This window comes from Salvelinus fontinalis, chromosome 31 (assembly GCF_029448725.1).
Source record: "Salvelinus fontinalis isolate EN_2023a chromosome 31, ASM2944872v1, whole genome shotgun sequence".
In the NCBI taxonomy this organism is placed as follows: domain Eukaryota; kingdom Metazoa; phylum Chordata; class Actinopteri; order Salmoniformes; family Salmonidae; genus Salvelinus; species Salvelinus fontinalis.
The window spans coordinates 33,766,686-33,784,196 of record NC_074695.1 but is presented as its reverse complement, the minus strand read 5'-3'; the positions used below and the strand labels follow the sequence as shown (position 1 = coordinate 33,784,196).

The 17,511-nt window shown below is 44.2% G+C and overlaps 1 protein-coding gene across 3 annotated transcripts; it reads left to right on the top strand.

Annotated features, from left to right (window-relative positions):
- The first annotated feature begins 463 nt into the window (after positions 1-463).
- On the top strand, positions 464-17,494 carry LOC129830093 (myosin-7-like). Of its 3 annotated transcripts, XM_055892319.1 has the most exons (42): positions 464-546; positions 687-823; positions 1,019-1,122; positions 1,498-1,641; positions 1,879-2,035; positions 2,211-2,238; positions 2,559-2,652; positions 3,228-3,320; positions 3,423-3,486; positions 3,588-3,686; positions 3,840-3,943; positions 4,079-4,217; positions 4,337-4,455; positions 4,595-4,744; positions 4,883-5,053; positions 5,164-5,343; positions 5,474-5,606; positions 5,701-5,777; positions 6,209-6,296; positions 6,422-6,539; positions 6,863-6,986; positions 7,212-7,348; positions 8,374-8,629; positions 8,850-9,092; positions 9,293-9,469; positions 9,583-9,728; positions 9,940-10,030; positions 10,383-10,772; positions 10,931-11,057; positions 11,156-11,274; positions 11,408-11,604; positions 11,731-11,914; positions 12,041-12,206; positions 12,365-12,489; positions 12,639-12,754; positions 12,872-13,064; positions 14,566-14,769; positions 14,919-15,044; positions 15,169-15,344; positions 15,729-15,828; positions 16,168-16,263; positions 16,389-17,494. In XM_055892319.1, the coding sequence occupies exons 2-42, from the start codon at positions 724-726 to the stop codon at positions 16,647-16,649; spliced, it is 5,916 nt and encodes a 1,971-aa protein (XP_055748294.1). In that variant the 5' UTR covers positions 464-546; positions 687-723; the 3' UTR covers positions 16,650-17,494. The 3 variants fall into 3 exon arrangements, with proteins under 3 accessions (XP_055748294.1, XP_055748293.1, XP_055748292.1); XM_055892318.1 differs by lacking the exons at positions 464-546; positions 687-823; positions 1,019-1,122; positions 1,498-1,641; positions 2,559-2,652 and having other exon boundaries at positions 1,975-2,035; positions 16,389-16,532; positions 16,687-17,494; XM_055892317.1 differs by lacking the exons at positions 464-546; positions 687-823; positions 1,019-1,122; positions 1,498-1,641; positions 2,559-2,652 and having other exon boundaries at positions 1,975-2,035.
- The last annotated feature ends 17 nt before the right edge of the window (positions 17,495-17,511 follow it).

Below are 17,511 nucleotides of genomic sequence, written 5' to 3'. Positions count from 1 at the left end.
AAAAATTCCACGTTGATTTAATGTCATCACATTAAGTTTTTGTATTGAAATTACGCGGAAACAACCTTGATTCAACCAGTTTTTGCACAGATGGGGCCTTCTGCACATTCAGATTCAAGTTTGTTCCATAGTCAGATCGTATTATGTTTCTAATAAAAATAATCAAATAGAATGAAAACATTATGTTTCATGGCATGGACAGAAAAGAACACCGCTGTTCCAATTGATTTACAGTGTAAACGTGCACATCTTCTGCACGTTGAGATGACTATGTACAGTTTATGATTGACAGAATGAAGTCAAACATTGACGTAATCCTCTGTAAAACAATGCCGTTTTAAAAATAACTGGCCTACTGTAGGTTTGAGAAGAGATAAAAATGCAGATTGCTATTCGTGACCGTCCGTGCACACGGTCCGAGCCAATAGGCTGCTGAGGAAGGGGACACATGGGGATGTCTGACATAGCTCCCGCTAACCCTGACCTTGAGGAGGACAATAAAAGAGACTTTAGCTCACTAGCTAAACGTTAACAGTGCGTTCAACGGTTAGTATACCAGATGCACCAACTAACCATAATTTTATAATAATAGGCCTATTGATAATCACATATTACAATTCAAATCGTCTCCGGCAGTTTTGAGCATGTCTTCAATGTGTTTAAGTTGTTGCTCTTATTCATTGTAGGTGCGTTGGTGCTGTTTTTTCCTGCGGAGTTGTCACCATGTCTCGCTTTAATGAAACTAAAGATTTCGGGGATGCAGCCTCGTTCCTACGTCTCACCAATCTGGAGGCTTTGGCCGCCAGGACCCTGGCTTTTGATGGTAGGATAACTGTCAGAAATGCACATCAGTTCAACAATTGTATTTGTCATGCCATACACTACTATCTATGGACAAAAAAACAAACAAAAACATATGAAAGCCGACCATGAGATTTTTTGCAAGTTTTGATGGTACACATTTTTTGTTAAGTTTTTGCCCCTCTAAATGCCATAAACTTTCTATTATTTTGCTCAGGTACAAAACGAGTCTGGATCCCGGATGAGAAGGAGGCTTACATCGAGGTGGAAGTCAAAGTACTGGATGGTGACAAAGCCACTGTGGAGACCAAAGATGGAAGGGTTGGTCAGCTAGTTGTTGGGTTGAATACAACATAATAAGGATAGTTTGAGCACTTGTCTTGTAGTTAATATGGCAGAAAGTGATATCATAATACTGACTCTTCTCTTCAGCACTTGTTGAAACTGACCTCATTAAGTCCATGATATACAGTAGCTAAATCCAAAAATACTTCTCTTTGTTCTGAAGTGCACGGACTGTTATATATTTTTTCGCAGACCTAATAGAATGTATATGAAATGTTAGTACCAAAAGTTGAATATGATGTGGTACAGTAGTGCTTTAAATCCCTTGAATTAAGTGATATATTATCACCTACCTACTGTATGAATTGACTATAGACGTACACTGTTGTTTTTCCCCCTTCTCTTTCAAAGACTCTGGTTGTGAAAGAGGATGACATTCAGCAGACAAACCCTCCGAAGTTTGACATGATTGAGGACATGGCCATGCTGACCAACCTCAATGAAGCCTCTGTGCTTTTCAACCTCACCAGGCGCTACAGTATGTGGATGATCTATGTGAGTGGCGGTTCTGTACATCACACCGTAGAGGGGAGGATAAACTGAGGCTATTCTGAACCAGTGAGACTCTCCCTGTGTCTCACACTCTATATGTGGCCTATTTATTTTTGCGTTTCATGATACTTTTATTTATTTAATTTCCTTTCTGTTTAACTCTCTCTCCTTGTCTATATCTCTCGCACAACCAATTTGTCTGTCATCTCTTTCTTTCTCTCATCTCATCTCTCTCTGCAGACCTACTCTGGGTTGTTCTGTGTGACAATCAACCCATATAAGTATCTTCCCGTCTATTCGTCTGATGTGATCGCTGCCTACAAAGGCAAGAGGCGCAATGAGACCCCGCCCCATATCTACGCCATCGCTGACAACGCCTACAATGATATGTTGCGCAGTAAGTCTCAACCAATACAGTCTTTGGTCTCAATACACACTCTAAACATAGAAGCTGTGTCATTTTGGAATTAAGAATCCATGTTCTACATTTAGATAAAATATGTTCAGTGCTTACACAATGCCTAAAAATACTGATTTTTCTGCTAACTCTGGGCAATATGTTCTCTTAATAGATTGTGAGAATCAATCCATGCTCATCACGTAAGTCAAAGCACTGCTCTATTCTAACGCTGCCACTAGATTGACACGCCTGTATTTGTTTTCAAATAACTGAAATGTGTTTTCTACAAATTTGTATTTATTCTAATCAATTGTTACAATTCACACAACATACAATTCATACTCCCTCCAAAAGCATTTAGTTGGCGCTTATTATTTAGGTTTCGACTTCCCTTCCAAGGGCCTCTTGCATTACAGTATTTACTGTGCTGATGGAAACACTCTTGTCAGAGTGTGGTACATACATTTTCATGATAATTATGTTGATATTTTTGAAATACATTTTTGTCTACCACTCCCAGCGGAGAATCCGGTGCTGGCAAAACAGTCAACACGAAACGTGTAATTCAGTATTTTGCCATTGTAGCAGCCCTGGGTGATGCAGCCAAGAAAGGAGTAAGGCAGAGAGCTTCCCAGATTTGAACATTCTCCCACCCTTTTTTCAACCTAAACCCTTTTTCATCTTTCATTCCTTTTTTTTTTTCTTTTTTTTTTTGGACAGGCTTGTTATATTTGACTTTGATAACTACTGGTTGTGTGTATTTTACCTGTAGCTAGCCTAAAGTTTCCCCCCTGGCTTTCCCTGGTTTGCAAACCAAAGAGTTACCTTTGCTGTTTGTCTCCCTGATCCTGCAGACTTCCTTGTCCCAAAACATGCCTGTTTTTTGTAATCCCTTTTTATTCCATCCTTTTCGCCCTACAGTATCCAGTTACTTTTTGCAACTGTCTTTTTATTTGACCATCTAAGTTGATACCCTATTTTGTTTTTTGACTTTTACCCAGATGTGTTTTTATCCTCCTTCCATCATCATATTACACATTATTCCTATTTGGAAGTCCATTTCTCCCCCTCTAATACATTATCTCGTCACACGACAATCAGTGAGAAAAATCACCTTGTGCTTTCCTTAAAATCATGTTGCCATCCTTACAGCAATTGGCATCAAGTCACACATCTTTTACTTCCCCAGGGTACCTTAGAGGACCAGATCATTGCGGCTAACCCAGCCATGGAGGCTTTTGGTAATGCCAAAACACTGAGGAACGACAACTCCTCCCGATTTGTGAGTGTAATGTCATTTATCACTACACAGATTGACTCAACATCTCTTCTGAGTAGAATGGATAAGAATGTGTGTTTGTGTTATGAATCTCTCTCGACTTAGGGCAAGTTCATCAGGATCCACTTCGGTCCTACAGGGAAACTGGCCTCTGCTGATATTGACATATGTAAGCTGTCTGACATCACACCATGTAGAATTTAGTTTTTCACATCCAACAGTTTTCCTCCAGGCCAATGCAAACCTCCTCTGCACTGTCACCATTTGTAGATCTTCTGGAGAAGTCCAGAGTAGTCTTTCAGCAGCCTGAAGAGAGGAGCTACCATATCTACTACCAGATTTTATCTCACAAGAAACCAGAGCTTCAAGGTATTGGAAGGCTATAACCAAAGATCACAGCTAAGGGCATATTTAGCAATGGATACATTAAATGAGAAAATATCTATCCCAATAGTTTTATCAGTTCAGAGTTCTCCAAGTGTCCAATGCCTTTAACATGATGTCTTCTCGTTGATCTTCCAGACATTTTGTTGATTTCCACCAATCCCTTCGACTACCACTTTTGCTCCCAGGGTGTGACAAAAGTGGAGAACATGAATGACGAAGAGGAACTGCTGGCCACAGATGTAAGCTCTGCCTCTTTCTACGAATGCTCTTTCCTTCTCTCTGCTATGCTGAGTTCCAACTCTATTGTGTGTCTCTCTATACTGTCTGTTTTCTCCTAACTCTCTGTCTCTCTCCCTCCCTGACCCCTCCCTCAGCATGCTATGGACAGTCTGGGCTTCACTCTTGAGGAGAAGTATGGCTGCTATAAAATAGTGGGGGCCATCATGCACTTTGGCAACATGAAGTTCAAGACGGTTCAGAGAGAGGAGCAAGCAGAAGCTGACGGCACTGAAAGTGAGTCCCCAATTCCATTTACTTAATGAAACATGAATAGAATATATTTACTCTTAACAGTGTCAATATAGAACACCACCCAATACATACAGTGGGTATGTATGTGCTTTGCTCTTCAGGTGCTGACAAAGCCTCCTACCTGATGGGGATCAGTTCAGCTGACCTCATCAAAGGACTGCTGCACCCTCGGGTCAAAGTGGGGAACGAGTACATCATCAAGGGCCAGACTGTTGAGCAGGTGAGCTCTCTTTCTCTGTCTCTGTAAAACACCTGTAGAACAAGAAGGTATTATGGACTTAAAGCAAATATTATTCACATTTCCAATATTGTTTTCTGAGTCTGTGATATACTGTAACAGCTATGTTTCCTTTGTGTAGGTGAACTATTCAGTTGGTGCTCTAGCCAAATCCACCTACGACCGCATGTTCAAGTGGATGGTGGGCCGGATTAACAAGAGCCTCTACACGGCACTGCCTCGCCAGTTCTTCATCGGTGTGCTGGACATTGCAGGGTTTGAGATCTTCGCGGTAGGCCTACACATTATAAAGCCTGCTTCTGACCAAACTCTGCATGATTTGATATAGTCTTTCTCCAGACTGTTTCAGCTCATAAACCTATCCTTCTTTTCTACCCCCCCCCCCCCATCTCTCCTTTCTCCTCTCAAGTTTAACAACTTTGAGCAGCTGTGTATCAACTTTACCAATGAGAAACTGCAACAGTATTTCAACCACCACATGTTCATCCTGGAGCAGGAGGAGTATAAGAGGGAGGGGATTGACTGGACCTTTATAGACTTTGGCCTGGATCTACAAGCCTGTATCAACCTCATAGAGAAGGTGTGTGTCTGTTGTCTCAGCCATTCAAATAAGGGGCTAGAGCTGAAGGAACTGCCGATGTTGGGGGGGTTGTATGTGTGTGTGATATATTGTTTGTGTGTTTCCTGCAGTCCATGGGCATACTGTCCATCCTGGAGGAAGAATGCATGTTTCCAAAGGCCACTGATGTCAGCTTTAAGACCAAGCTGTATGACAACCACGTGGGCAAGTCTCCCAACTTCCTCAAGCCACGGCTTGACAAGAAACGCAAATATGAGACCCACTTTGAGCTGGTGCACTATGCAGGAGTGGTAAGTGTTCCAGTCTGCTGTTGTGTGTGGAATGGGTGTGTTTCTACCCACGGTTCATTTGAGACATTTACTTCTATACAAATCTGTTGATGTCATCATTGACCCTCCCTCTCTCTCCACCCCTCTCCAGGTACCATACAACATCAGTGGATGGCTGGACAAAAACAAAGACCCCTTAAATGAGACAGTCGTCACCTGCTTCCAGAAGTCATCTAACAAACTGTTGGCAAGCCTCTTTGAGAACTTCATCAGTAGTGATGCAGGTATTTTTTCAACTTTATATCTTCACATATTTGAAAGTGAAACTACAGTAAATGGGGAAATGAAGTCCTCATGATCCACGGTTTGATCTTCCAGCTGCTGATCCAAAGACCGAGGCCAAAGGAAAGAGGAAGAAAGGGGGCTCCTTCCAGACTGTGTCACAGCTTCACAAGGTGTGTAAGAGTGAGGTAGAGACAGACGGGCCTTACAAGAGAGTGTGTCTAAGTGTCGTATTGTTTAGTAAAGATCAGAAGAAGGGAAGTATTTAAATGTGCTCTGTGTTCCTGAAGTCACGGTGACGTGCCTGACTTAAGAGGGAAGTAGTTAAGACTTGCAGTGATGTTTAGGTAACTCAACTCATGAACATCACTTTAAGTCTGTGCTACCTCCACTCTTTCATGCCTCTGACTGAGAACGAGGATGAGGTAAGACACACCTTGGAGAAGAGCACCCTCACTTCCTTAATGTAATGTTCGCTCAACACGTTGTTTCAGGTGAGGTACAGGATTGGATCAAAAGGATGTGGGATTTATCAACTAAGACACTTTACTTGCTGATTGAATTATAAATCATACCCACTTTCTGCTAATCTGCCCATTTGCAGGAAAATCTGAACAAACTGATGGCCAACCTACGCAGCACCCAGCCTCACTTTGTGCGATGCATTATCCCCAATGAGTCAAAGACTCCAGGTAATGGATTATGACATATCTAAAGCTTTAATACAACTGACTTCACCTTGTCACCGTTGGCTCCATCTCTGCTGCTAGGTGTCTCAGTGCTGTAAGATTGATTCTTTCTGTCCTCTTTATCCCAGGGGGCTTGGACCCATTCCAGGTCCTCCACCAGTTGCGGTGTAACGGAGTACTGGAGGGAATCCGTATCTGCAGGAAGGGCTTCCCTAACCGGATCCTATATGCAGAGTTCAAACAACGGTGGGCACAGCACCTCTCTGGACAATGTTGAACTTTAACATACAGAGACACAAAGGCTGTATTTTGACAGGAAGCCTAATTCTGATCTTTTTGTAACTAATTGTTTTTTTTGACCAATCAGATCAGCTCTGAAAAAGATCTGATGTGAAAAGATCTGATGTGATTGGTCAAAAGACCAATTTGCGGAGAAAAACAATATCAGAATTGGACTGCCATTGTGAACGCAGCAAAACACGTGTGGACCGTTTCGTTATCAAAATGGCAATATGTGCAGAATAAATGACTTTCTTTGTCTTCCCTGCTGTGTGTTCTGTCTTGTGCAGCTATCGTATCCTGAACCCCATGGCGATCCCAGAGAACTCCTTTGTGGACAGCAGGAAGGCTGTGGAGAAGCTGCTGGGCTCCCTGGACATAGACCACACCCAGTACAAGTTTGGAAAAACCAAGGTGGATACTGTATGACTGGCACTAGTGCACCTGGATGAGTTTGCAGCTGAGAGATATCCTTGCGTTTTGAGATCTCATCTCCAGGTGTCCCTTGTGTTGGGGCTGAAGCTTATAGTATGGCCACTCCTCATTGGTTGTTGACAGAAACAGACAGTATGTTCATGTGTATGGGGGCAGACTTCGAGAGATCCACTATAACTGACAGTATGGTCTGGGTGTCCTCAGGTGTTTTTCAAGGCAGGGCTGCTGGGCCTGCTGGAGGACATGAGGGATGAAAGGCTATCGGAGATCCTTACCATGCTGCAGGCTATGCTGCGGGGCAAACTCATGAGGATGGAGAGACGCAAGATGATGGACAAGAGGTAGGCAATCACAGGTCAGGCGTTTCCACTGGGACTGCTGTGTTGAGTTTTCAGGCCGAACCCAAAACATTTTTATTGACAAGGTTATTTAGTAGTGTTTTGTATGGGGACTGTGTGGGTTAGTGTGTGTATTTGCCCTCAGGTTTGTCGGTATGTACGTGGCATGCGTGGAGTGTGGCAAGCGTGTGTCAGCACTTGCTTGCTTTACATTGTGTGTGTGTGTGGTCCTGGTGGAAATAGCCCGTTATAACCTCCGGGTGCAAATGGTGCTTACAAAAACAGGAGGGGTTGACACATGGCCCTTAAAGATCAGTAACAGCAGCTGTCATGTCCTCCAGCCCAGCCTCGTATTAATAATAACGCATTCTCCCCCGGCCCCCTTTTGTCCATGGAGCCTGGAGTTCAGAGCCCCCACATAGCTGGAATAACTGGTCAGGTGATAAGGGATTAAGTCTTCGGTTTCACAGAGGGCTGGAGTTTCAGATAAAGGACCTCTACCTGACCTTTGTCTGGCCCACAGTGAGTCTCTGCCTTGTTTTTCCTGGGATTCACTATTGATTTATTTCCCCGGCTGGAATGCTTGCTGTGTCATAGCACCCGCTATTGTAAAGCAAATGATCCAATGACCGGCGCTCGCTGGGCCATATTTGGTAAGCAGGGCACACACAGATCTAATTTAGAACAGGAGGAAGGGAGGAATCTGGACCACGCCACCAGCCCACCATGACCAGTTCATTGGACACAAGTGTACGGGTGGAAAGCCATAGGACAAAGAATTCTAGCTACCTTAATGGTATACTGCTTCACAGCCTATTTCCAAAAAGCTCTACTAATACACACTTTAAATGTGTTATCCTCTCACTTCTCTATCCCTAATCAAATCAGGCATATGTTGAAGTATTTTCCCTTTCCTTTGTTCAGTCTTAAAAGGTAATTCGGAAAATACAACTTACTTCATCACCTTAGTGCACACAAATCATTCACCTCTGTGTAACCCTGAATGCCTTCCCCCTCTACCTCCACAGAGAGGCTATAGAGGTGATCCAGTGGAACATCCGTGCATTTGCAGAGGTGAAGAACTGGCCATGGATGATGCTGTTCTTCAAGCTCCGGCCTCTCCTGAGGAGTGCCACGGCCGAGAAGGAGCTGGCCGCCCTCAAGGAGGAGTTTGCCAAGCTGAAGGAGGCGTTTGACAAGTCAGAGACCAAGCGCAAGGAGGTGGAGGAGAGACAGGTGGCCCTGATCCAGGAGAAGAACGACCTGGCCCTGCAGCTGCAGGCAGTGAGTGTTTACAGATGAGATCAGAGAACACACTGTACAACGGAATAGCATTAAGAGGATTAATGAGACAGGATTAGTAAAGATGAAGACAATATGATGAGACAAGATTAATGTGGACTTTTACTAAGATTCAACCAGAGACAATTAGGCAATAAATCAAGATAAGAGATGCTAAGGGGAAGTACTAAACAGGAAGTCTCTGTGTGACCCCTGACCTCAGGAGCAGGACAACATGGCAGATGCAGAAGACCGCTGTGACCTGCTGATCAAGGCCAAGCTGCAGCTGGAGGCCAAGATCAAAGAGCTGATGGAGAGACTGGAAGACGAGGAGGAGATGAACGCCAGCCTGACTGCCAAGAAACGCAAGCTGGAGGACGAGTGTGCAGAGCTGAAGAAGGATATCGACGACCTGGAGATCACCCTGGCCAAGGTGGAGAAGGAGAGACATGTCACAGAGAACAAGGTGAGCAGGGGAATGGTGGCTCACTGCTTGCAGAGACATTATTCAGCATTTCTGTAAACCTCTTGGTTTTACCTGGGCAGTCAATTTACTGTACTGTGTATATTATATTTCAGAGATTATTTCTCACATTGCTGGTATATTTCCTTTTCTTCTGATATATTATATTTGTTCCACATTGTTTGTTCCCCGTCTTTCCTCAGGTGAAGAACCTGATGGAGGAAATTGGTGTTGTGGACGAGTCCATCCTGAGCCTGACCAAGGAGAAGGCGGCTCTGCAGGAGGCCCACCAGCAGGCCCTGACTGACCTGCAGATTGAGGAGGACAAGGGCAACGTTCTGAGCAAGGCCAAGGTCAAGCTGGAGCAGCAAGTGGACGATGTGAGTAAAGGGGCATGAAAAATACACACTTTCACCTCAAACAGTAACCTAACTATCTCCTTAGTTAAGCACATAGCGATATGTTATACTGATGTAACCCCCCCCCCTCCAAGTTGGAAGGTTCCTTGGAGCAGGAGAAGAAGGTGCGTATGGATCTGGAGCGGGTCAAGCGTAAGCTGGAGGGGGATCTGAAGCTGTCCATGGAGTCTGTCATGGACCTGGAGAATGACAAGCAGCAGCTGGAGGAGAAACTCAAGAAGTGAGAATCATCTCTTCAATCTGTTAGTTAATAAGGCCTTAAGTGGTCTGTGAAATCCTTGTTAACTGACCAAGTATAAATAAACTACTTACTGACTGTCAATTAGTCTGCAAATGAATCACGTATCAGCATTTTACAGTGAAATGTTTATCTATGTTAAATATTTTTTGTACTGTCTATTTCTGACTCCTCACCATCTCTCCCTGTACAGAAAAGACTTTGAAATGAGTCAGTTCAGTTCTAAGGTGGAAGATGAGCAAGCCCTAGTCATTCAACTCCAAAAGAAAATGAAGGAATTGCAAGTATGTCTATCTATATGCCTCTACATGCTCTTATTTTGTAAAGTTAGTTAGAAAAATGTATTAAAGCATCACTCCACAATGATACAATAGTTGACAATACGAAAAAAAAAAGATTTTAATAGCCACATTGTGGACCACCAGTTTTTAAACAATAAATGCGGTCATAGTTAAATGTGGTAGAGTATTTCCTTTGGAGTCATCTATAATGCATCACATCATCTATGTACATGTAATCAAAAACAACAAAGTACAGAAGATAAAAGGACATTTAGCACTTATAAAGACATCTCCATTGGAGGATAAGGTATGTTACTAAATTGCTCATGTAAATGTTACCCTGCCTCTCCCTCAGACTCGTATCGAGGAAGTGGAGGAGGAGTTGGAGGCGGAGAGGCAGTGGAGGACCAAGGCAGAAAAACAGCGTGGCGACGTGTCCCGGGAGCTGGAGGAACTGAGCGAGAGGCTGGAGGAGGCAGGCGGGGCCTCGGCCGCCCAGATCGCCATGAACAAGAAGCGCGAGCAGGACTTCCTGAAGATGCGGAGAGACTTGGAGGAGGCGGGGCTTCACCACGAGGCCACAGCGGCCGCCCTGAGGAGGAAGCACGCTGACAGCATGGCAGAGCTGGGCGGGCAGATTGATATGCTACAGCGCGTCAAACAGAAGCTGGAGAAGGAGAAGGCGGAGTACAGGATGGAAGCAGAGGACCTGGCTTCTAACCTGGAGCGCCTCGCCAAGTCCAAGGTGAGGGGGAGAGAGGGTTCGCCTGGTCACTGAGATGTTGCGGCCTCCTCAGTGTCCCAGACACAAGGCTAGTTGGGATGGCCTGCAACAGTATGAGAAGTTAGAAAATACTGAGTGTTATGTCATGTATGCTAAGGCAGAGTTTTGCTTAATAACAGGCTACCATAGAGAAGATGTGTCATCTGTATGAGGATCAGATGAACGAGGCCCGGGCCAAAGTAGAGGAGCTCCAGAGACAACTGACTGACATCAGCAACCAGAGAGCCTGCGCTGTCACTGAGAGCTGTAAGGGTCACATGGGCCATGGCACGGCATGACAGAAGGTCAACCGACCTTGGGAAAATCACCAAATGTTTCTCTCTCTCTGTCTTCTCTGTATGTAGCTGAGTACAGCCGTAGGCTGGAGGAGCGGGAGGCTATGGTCAGTCAGCTGCAGCGCACCAAGATCTCCTTCAGCCAGAACACGGAGGAACTGAAAAAACTGCTGGAGGAGGAGAACAAGGTCAGAGGTCACACTTAAGTAAAACATTAAGTGATCAACCTGATATGTAAAAATTAAAAAGATTAAAGGCTTTTTCCTGTCGGACCCCATAACAAGAATATGAATGATGTGATTTCTTCCTCGTCTGTCCCAGGCTAAGAATGCCCTGGCCCATGCCCTCCAGTCCTCCAGACATGACTGTGACCTGCTTAGGGAGCAGTATGAGCAGGAGCAGGACGCCAAGTCTGAGCTGCAGCAGGCCCTAGTCAAGGCCAACGCTGAGGTGGCTCAGTGGAGGACCAAGTATGAGATCGATGCCATCCAGAGGACTGAGGAGCTGGAGGAAGCAAAGTAAGTCTGATGCTCTCAAATGATCCGTTTGTCTACATAAATGAGCGTGAAAAAAGCTTTTGAACAATACTGGCTTATTGCTCTTCTGATAAACTTTCATGTTAACCCCTGACTGTGACCTTAAAGGAAGAAGCTGGCGGTGCGTCTGCAGAACACTGAAGAGGCAGTGGAGGAATCTCATGCCAAATGCTCCTCTCTGGAGAAAACCAAGCACCGTCTGCAGACCGAAATCGAAGAGCTGATGGTGGACCTGGAGCGCTCCAATGCTGCTGCACTTGCCCTGGACAAGAGACAACGCAACTTTGACAAGGTAAGCAGTGAGCCCATAAGCATTAGTAGTTAGTAAGTTGTCAAAAGAAGGATTTTCACATTTGCATGACAACCCTTTTGCACAATAAGTCATAAACATGAGTACTGACAATGTAAAATGCTGCAGGTGCTGTCAGAGTGGAGGCAGAAGTATGAGGATTGCCAGTCAGAGCTGGAGAGCTCTCAGAAGGAGTCTCGCAGCCTGAGCACTGAACTCTTCAAGTTGAAGAACTCCTACGAGGAGGCCATAGACCACCTGGAGACACTCAAACGGGAAAACAAGACCCTGCAAGGTAAACACTGCTCTAAATAATACCAATAAACCATTGTCGTTTGAGGGACGAGCGTGGTCGTAGGAGTGACGCCACCTGTCTAAAGACAATGCTAATAAACGTCACAAGAGTGAACAAAGGCCTGTCTATCTAACCCAGTGTGTTAATTGTTTCCCCAGAGGAGATAGCTGACCTAGCTGACCAGATCAGCCAGGGTGGGAAGACCATCCACGAGCTGGAGAGGATGAAGGTGGTTCTGGATGTCGAGAAGAGTGACATCAAGGCTGCTCTGGAGGAAGCTGAGGTGAGCACACAGAACTGACTGTGGTTGGAAAGTGTCTATTCTTACCACAAGGGTACAGAGAGACCAGTGGAAACCTGAGAGGAGTGATCTAGGTTGGTGTGACCCTGTAACTCCGCTAAATGTGACACTGTTCTATTGCTCCGAGTCAGGGCACCCTTGAGCATGAGGAGAGCAAGACCCTACATGTCCAACTGGAGCTGAACCAGTTCAAGACTGAGGTCGACAGGAAGATAGCCGAAAAGGACGAGGAAATTGACAGCCTCCGGTAAGGACTCATGATAGTTTTCCAGTATGCTTTTAAAAGCAGCACAGATTTGTCATTATTCATGATGGTGTTTTATGCTCCTCTCTCTAAGCAGTCTATTTGTCACTTTTCCTGCAGCCGGAACCACCAGCGCTCCCTGGAATCCCTGCAGACAACCCTGGAGACCGAGGCAAGGTCCAGGAACGAGGCGGTACGGCTGAAGAAGAAGATGGAGGGAGACATGAACGAGATGGCGGTCCAGCTGAACCATGCCAACCGCCATGCTGCTGAGTCCCAGAGACTACTGCACCACCTGCAGGGTCAGATTAAGGCCAGTGGAGCACTAACACAATTCATGCTTTTAAGTTATCAACATTGTCATAGATTTGTCACACAAACAACACGTGTAAGGAAACACAATTCATACTTAGGGTAGATATTTAACATTTTAGACATTTATCAAATGCTCTTATCCAGAGCGACTTACAATTAATGCATTCATCTTAAGATAGGGGAGAGAACAAGTGTTGGAGTAGTTCAGCTAGTAAGCATGTAGTTCAACTAGTAATTTAACTACATTCTGCAGTAGCTTGGTGGAAGATGAGTGGTGGAAAATGACTAAATTGTCATACTTGAGTAACAGTAAAGATACCCTAATAGAAATTAACTCATGTGAAAGTCAACCAGTAAAATATGACTTGAGTAAAAGTCTAAAAGTATCTTCTTATAATCCTTAAGTCTATTGATGCACCCATGTCTCAATCTGAGTAACATAAAAGAAATCTCCATCAATATCTATCAGTTTAAACTGGAGATATCAGGTTTGCATGGGCTGCGTCTCAATCCACCACATCCTCCTATGTCATCCTTCCACATTTGCGGTGCAAGGTGGCCGAGCTACAGCGGTGTTTGTCAGACCATGAGACATCCCAAAAAATGGTCTTCTCACGAAAACGTCTAGTGTCCAAACTCCATGGACAGGGAAGACTCTCAAACCCGATGGTGTTCTCCATTTTGCTCTACGACTCCCACAAATGTCACAGGACTCATCTGAATGTAACCCATACAAACAAATCGAAGTATGGAACAAATATCTTTTGTGGCAACAAAAATAAGGGGTTATATGTGTAAAAAAAAATTTTTTTTAATTATTTTCTATACCTCTTAGATATATAAGACAGACACTTCAAAACCTTATTCCTTAGGATTTATTTTTTGACTGTCTTTTTTGCCATTTATGAATGTGTTATTCAATGCGACTATGGGCTAAAGCCAAATGCAATATTTTATTTAAAAAAAAGAATAATTATACCCAAAGCGTTCTTAAAATTCCAAATCAAATAGTTAAATGATCCATAGTATGAACATCTAAACCCCCCCCCGCCAGATCAGAGGCAGTAGGGATGATGAAACGTTATATTGATAGGTGCGTGAATTGAACAATATGGCTGTCCTGCCTGAGCATTCGAAATGTAACAAGTACTTTTGGGTGTCAGGGAAAACTGTATGGGAGTAAAAAAGTACATATCCCAACATATACGTATGGGAGTAAAAGTTGTAAAAAAATAGAAATAGTAGACCCCCAAACAACTACTTAAGTAGTACTTTAAAGTATTTTCAAATAAGTACTTTATACCACTGGTAGTTGAACTCAAATCAAATTTAGATAGTGTTTTCAGTAGTTTGTTTTTTTGCTGTGTAGCTAACTACTGGAACTACAACTTTTTTAGCAAAAAACTAAAGAAAAAAAATAGGCAAGAATTACATGAATCGTTATTAATAAACCATTTGTTCAGTGACCATTAACCACTGTCGTCTGATGGGGTCTACAGGACCTGCAGTTGGAGTTGGACGACCGCATCCACCAGAATGAGGAGCTGAAGGAGCACTGGGGCCTGACGGAGCGCAGGAACAACCTGCTGGTGGCCGAGGTGCAGGAGCTATGCACCGTGGTGGAGCAGACTGACCGCGGACGCAAGATGGCCGAACATGAACTGCTGGAGGCCACTGAGAGAGTCAACCTGCTGCATGCCCAGGTAGGAGACGCCTCAGGGAACTGGCTGGTTAGGGCCTGACATGGGATGGATGAGAGGATGACAGGTTTGAAGAATGTGTACATTGTTACAGGATTGTTGGATATATCTTAGCCACACAGAAACCCTAGTATTTTATTCTGCTTGAACAGAACACAAGCCTGATCAACCATAAGAAAAAGCTGGAGAGTAACCTGTCCATGCTGGCTGGGGAGGTGGATGAGGCAGGACAGGAGTGCCGTAATGCAGAGGAAAAAGCCAAGAAGGCCATCACAGATGTGAGTTACCTAGAGAGTGACCCCCTGATCTCACAATATTCAATGCCTTAATTGTGTTAAGGGGCAACAAATCCAGTCCATTTTGAAACTAGGGTTATGATATTCCCTCTCATCTCCTGTCCAGGCGGCCATGATGGCAGAGGAGCTGAAGAAGGAGCAGGACACCAGCTCTCATCTGGAGAGGATGAAGAAGAACATGGAGCAGACCATCAAGGACCTGCAGCTCCGGCTGGATGAGGCAGAGCAGATCGCCCTCAAAGGAGGGAAGAAACAGATCCAGAAGCTGGAGATCAGGGTGAGGTTCACGTTAAAGCGAATATAGCCATGCAAATTCAATTAAATGTCTTCACTTCTGAAATTGTAAACATTCTACTGAACAATTGTACAATTAGAGCAAAAATAATGTCCTCGTGCTTCCAGCAAAAAGATGCACAACTTAATCTTTGATTATGGCTGAACTATGCATCTTCTAGCCTTCCCAAGAGGCTAAAATCTCATGATTAGGTTGCAAGGTTTCTATAGTATTTTAACAAGGTCTACTTTTGAGGGGGGGTTAGATTGCCTCACTTTTCAAAAAAGCAAATCCCTTAAACATTTAATAAAATGTATATTGGCGTAATGGAATTCACACAGCACAACATCAATGAATGGCTAACTGACCGACCTCTGTGACCCACAGGTGAGGGATCTGGAGAGTGAGCTGTTGTGTGAGCAGAAGAAGAGCGAAGAGTTTCAGAAGGGAGTACGCAAGTATGAGAGGAGGGTCAAGGAGCTCTCCTACCAGGTAACCAACCACAGCAGTCAGTGCCCACCTGTGGAGGCTGCTGAGGGGAGGACAGCTCATAATAATGGCTGGAATGGAGCAAATGGTATCAAACACATGCTGGATACCATTCCATTCACTCCATTACGCTCCACTCCAGCCATCATTAAAGCCGTCCTTCCCTCAGCAACCTTCACTGATGCCCACCTACACAGTACCCCCATTTCATAGCAACAAGTTGTAGTTAAACCAGAAGAATAAAAGCAGTAATGGACCACTTTCACTGCATCAGATGATTGAGGACAATTAAGGTAGTAGATGCCTTGACAGTCCATTGAGTGTTTGTTGCCGTTTGTTCAGGCTGAGGAGGACAGGAAGAACCTGCTGAGGATGCAGGAGCTCATTGACAAGCTGCAGGCTAAAGTCAAGAGCTACAAGAGGCTGGCTGAGGAGGCGGTGAGTATTATAGGTTCTCTTCAGTCACACACAACAGCCCATCTGAACCAACAATTTCTTACCATTACTGAACAATAAATTGACATATTTTGTAATATTAAGTAATTTCCCTCTCGCCCCACTAGGAGGAGCAGGTGAACTGTAACGTCACTAAGTACAGGAAGATGGTTCATGAGCTGGACAACGCAGAGGAGAGGGCAGACATGGCGGAGACTCAGGTCAACAAACTGCGTGTGACTGTGCGCACCCGGGACCCAGGGCCAGCCAAGGTGAGCCCCGATTTCAGTTCAACTCTGTGTTTATGTCCATGGCTAGCGCTTCAGAGGGGTTGGGTTAAATGCGGAGACACATTTCAGTTGAATGCATTCAGTTGTACAACTGACTAGGTATCCCCTTTGCTTTCAACCTTGCTTGTCTTTCCAGATTGCAGAATGAAATGGAAGCCTGGTAGTGTTCCTGTACCAAACTCTTTCAGATGACTGCAATGTGTGTTAAAAGGTCCAATGCAGCCGTTCTCAATATCAAATCCTTACTGTGATTGTTTTTAATTCAAATGGTCAGAAAGACAGCTTTTTAGCAAAGAATTAAGCAATAATTTTTCTAGGACTGTCTGGGAGTGGTCTGAGTGGGGAGAGGAAAACAAAACAGAAAACTAGCTGTTATTGGCAGTAGTTTGGAACTCCTTATTGGTCTATTAACTACTTGCCCACCTGGTGCTGTCACCAGGCAGGCCAAAACCTCATCAGACCAAAACAGGCTGTAATTTCAGGTGTCCTTCTCAAACTACACTAAAAAGGGACATTATCATAATTTCAGTATTATTCCAGCCTCGGTGTGGAAATATATTTAAAAACACACAAATCTAAATTTGACTGCACTGGGCCTTTAAGTGTGTTTTGACTAGTGTGTGTTCAAATAGAAATAATTAGTGATAGACCAACACAAGCCAATACCTTGTTAAAAGCTGAAATACTAAAATATCCTTTAACATGACTGTTCACTGTCAACAATACATTGTATAACCTACATCCATGTAATGTAGTAAGTAAAGTCACTTAAAGAGACAAGACAGATTCAAAGATGTTCTGTTGTTTCCCCCTCATTCGCTTAACAAGGTGAAGTTAGAGGGTGGCGGTGATACCTGTGTATTAGATGAACACAAACACCCTCTCTGAGAAGGGCTCAGACAGACCAGGGGTTTTTCTGGATCAAATTGGGGTTTAGGTGGTGGGCATGGTCAATGGCGCA

Coding starts and splice junctions, on each gene's coding strand:
- LOC129830093 (XM_055892319.1), top strand. CDS start 724: ATGTCTCGCTTTAATGAAACTAAAGATTTCGGGGATGCAGCCTCGTTC. Junction 5,778..6,208: donor CTGTGTCACAGCTTCACAAG/GTGTGTAAGAGT, acceptor GCCCATTTGCAG/GAAAATCTGAACAAACTGAT. Junction 10,773..10,930: donor AGCGCCTCGCCAAGTCCAAG/GTGAGGGGGAGA, acceptor GCTTAATAACAG/GCTACCATAGAGAAGATGTG.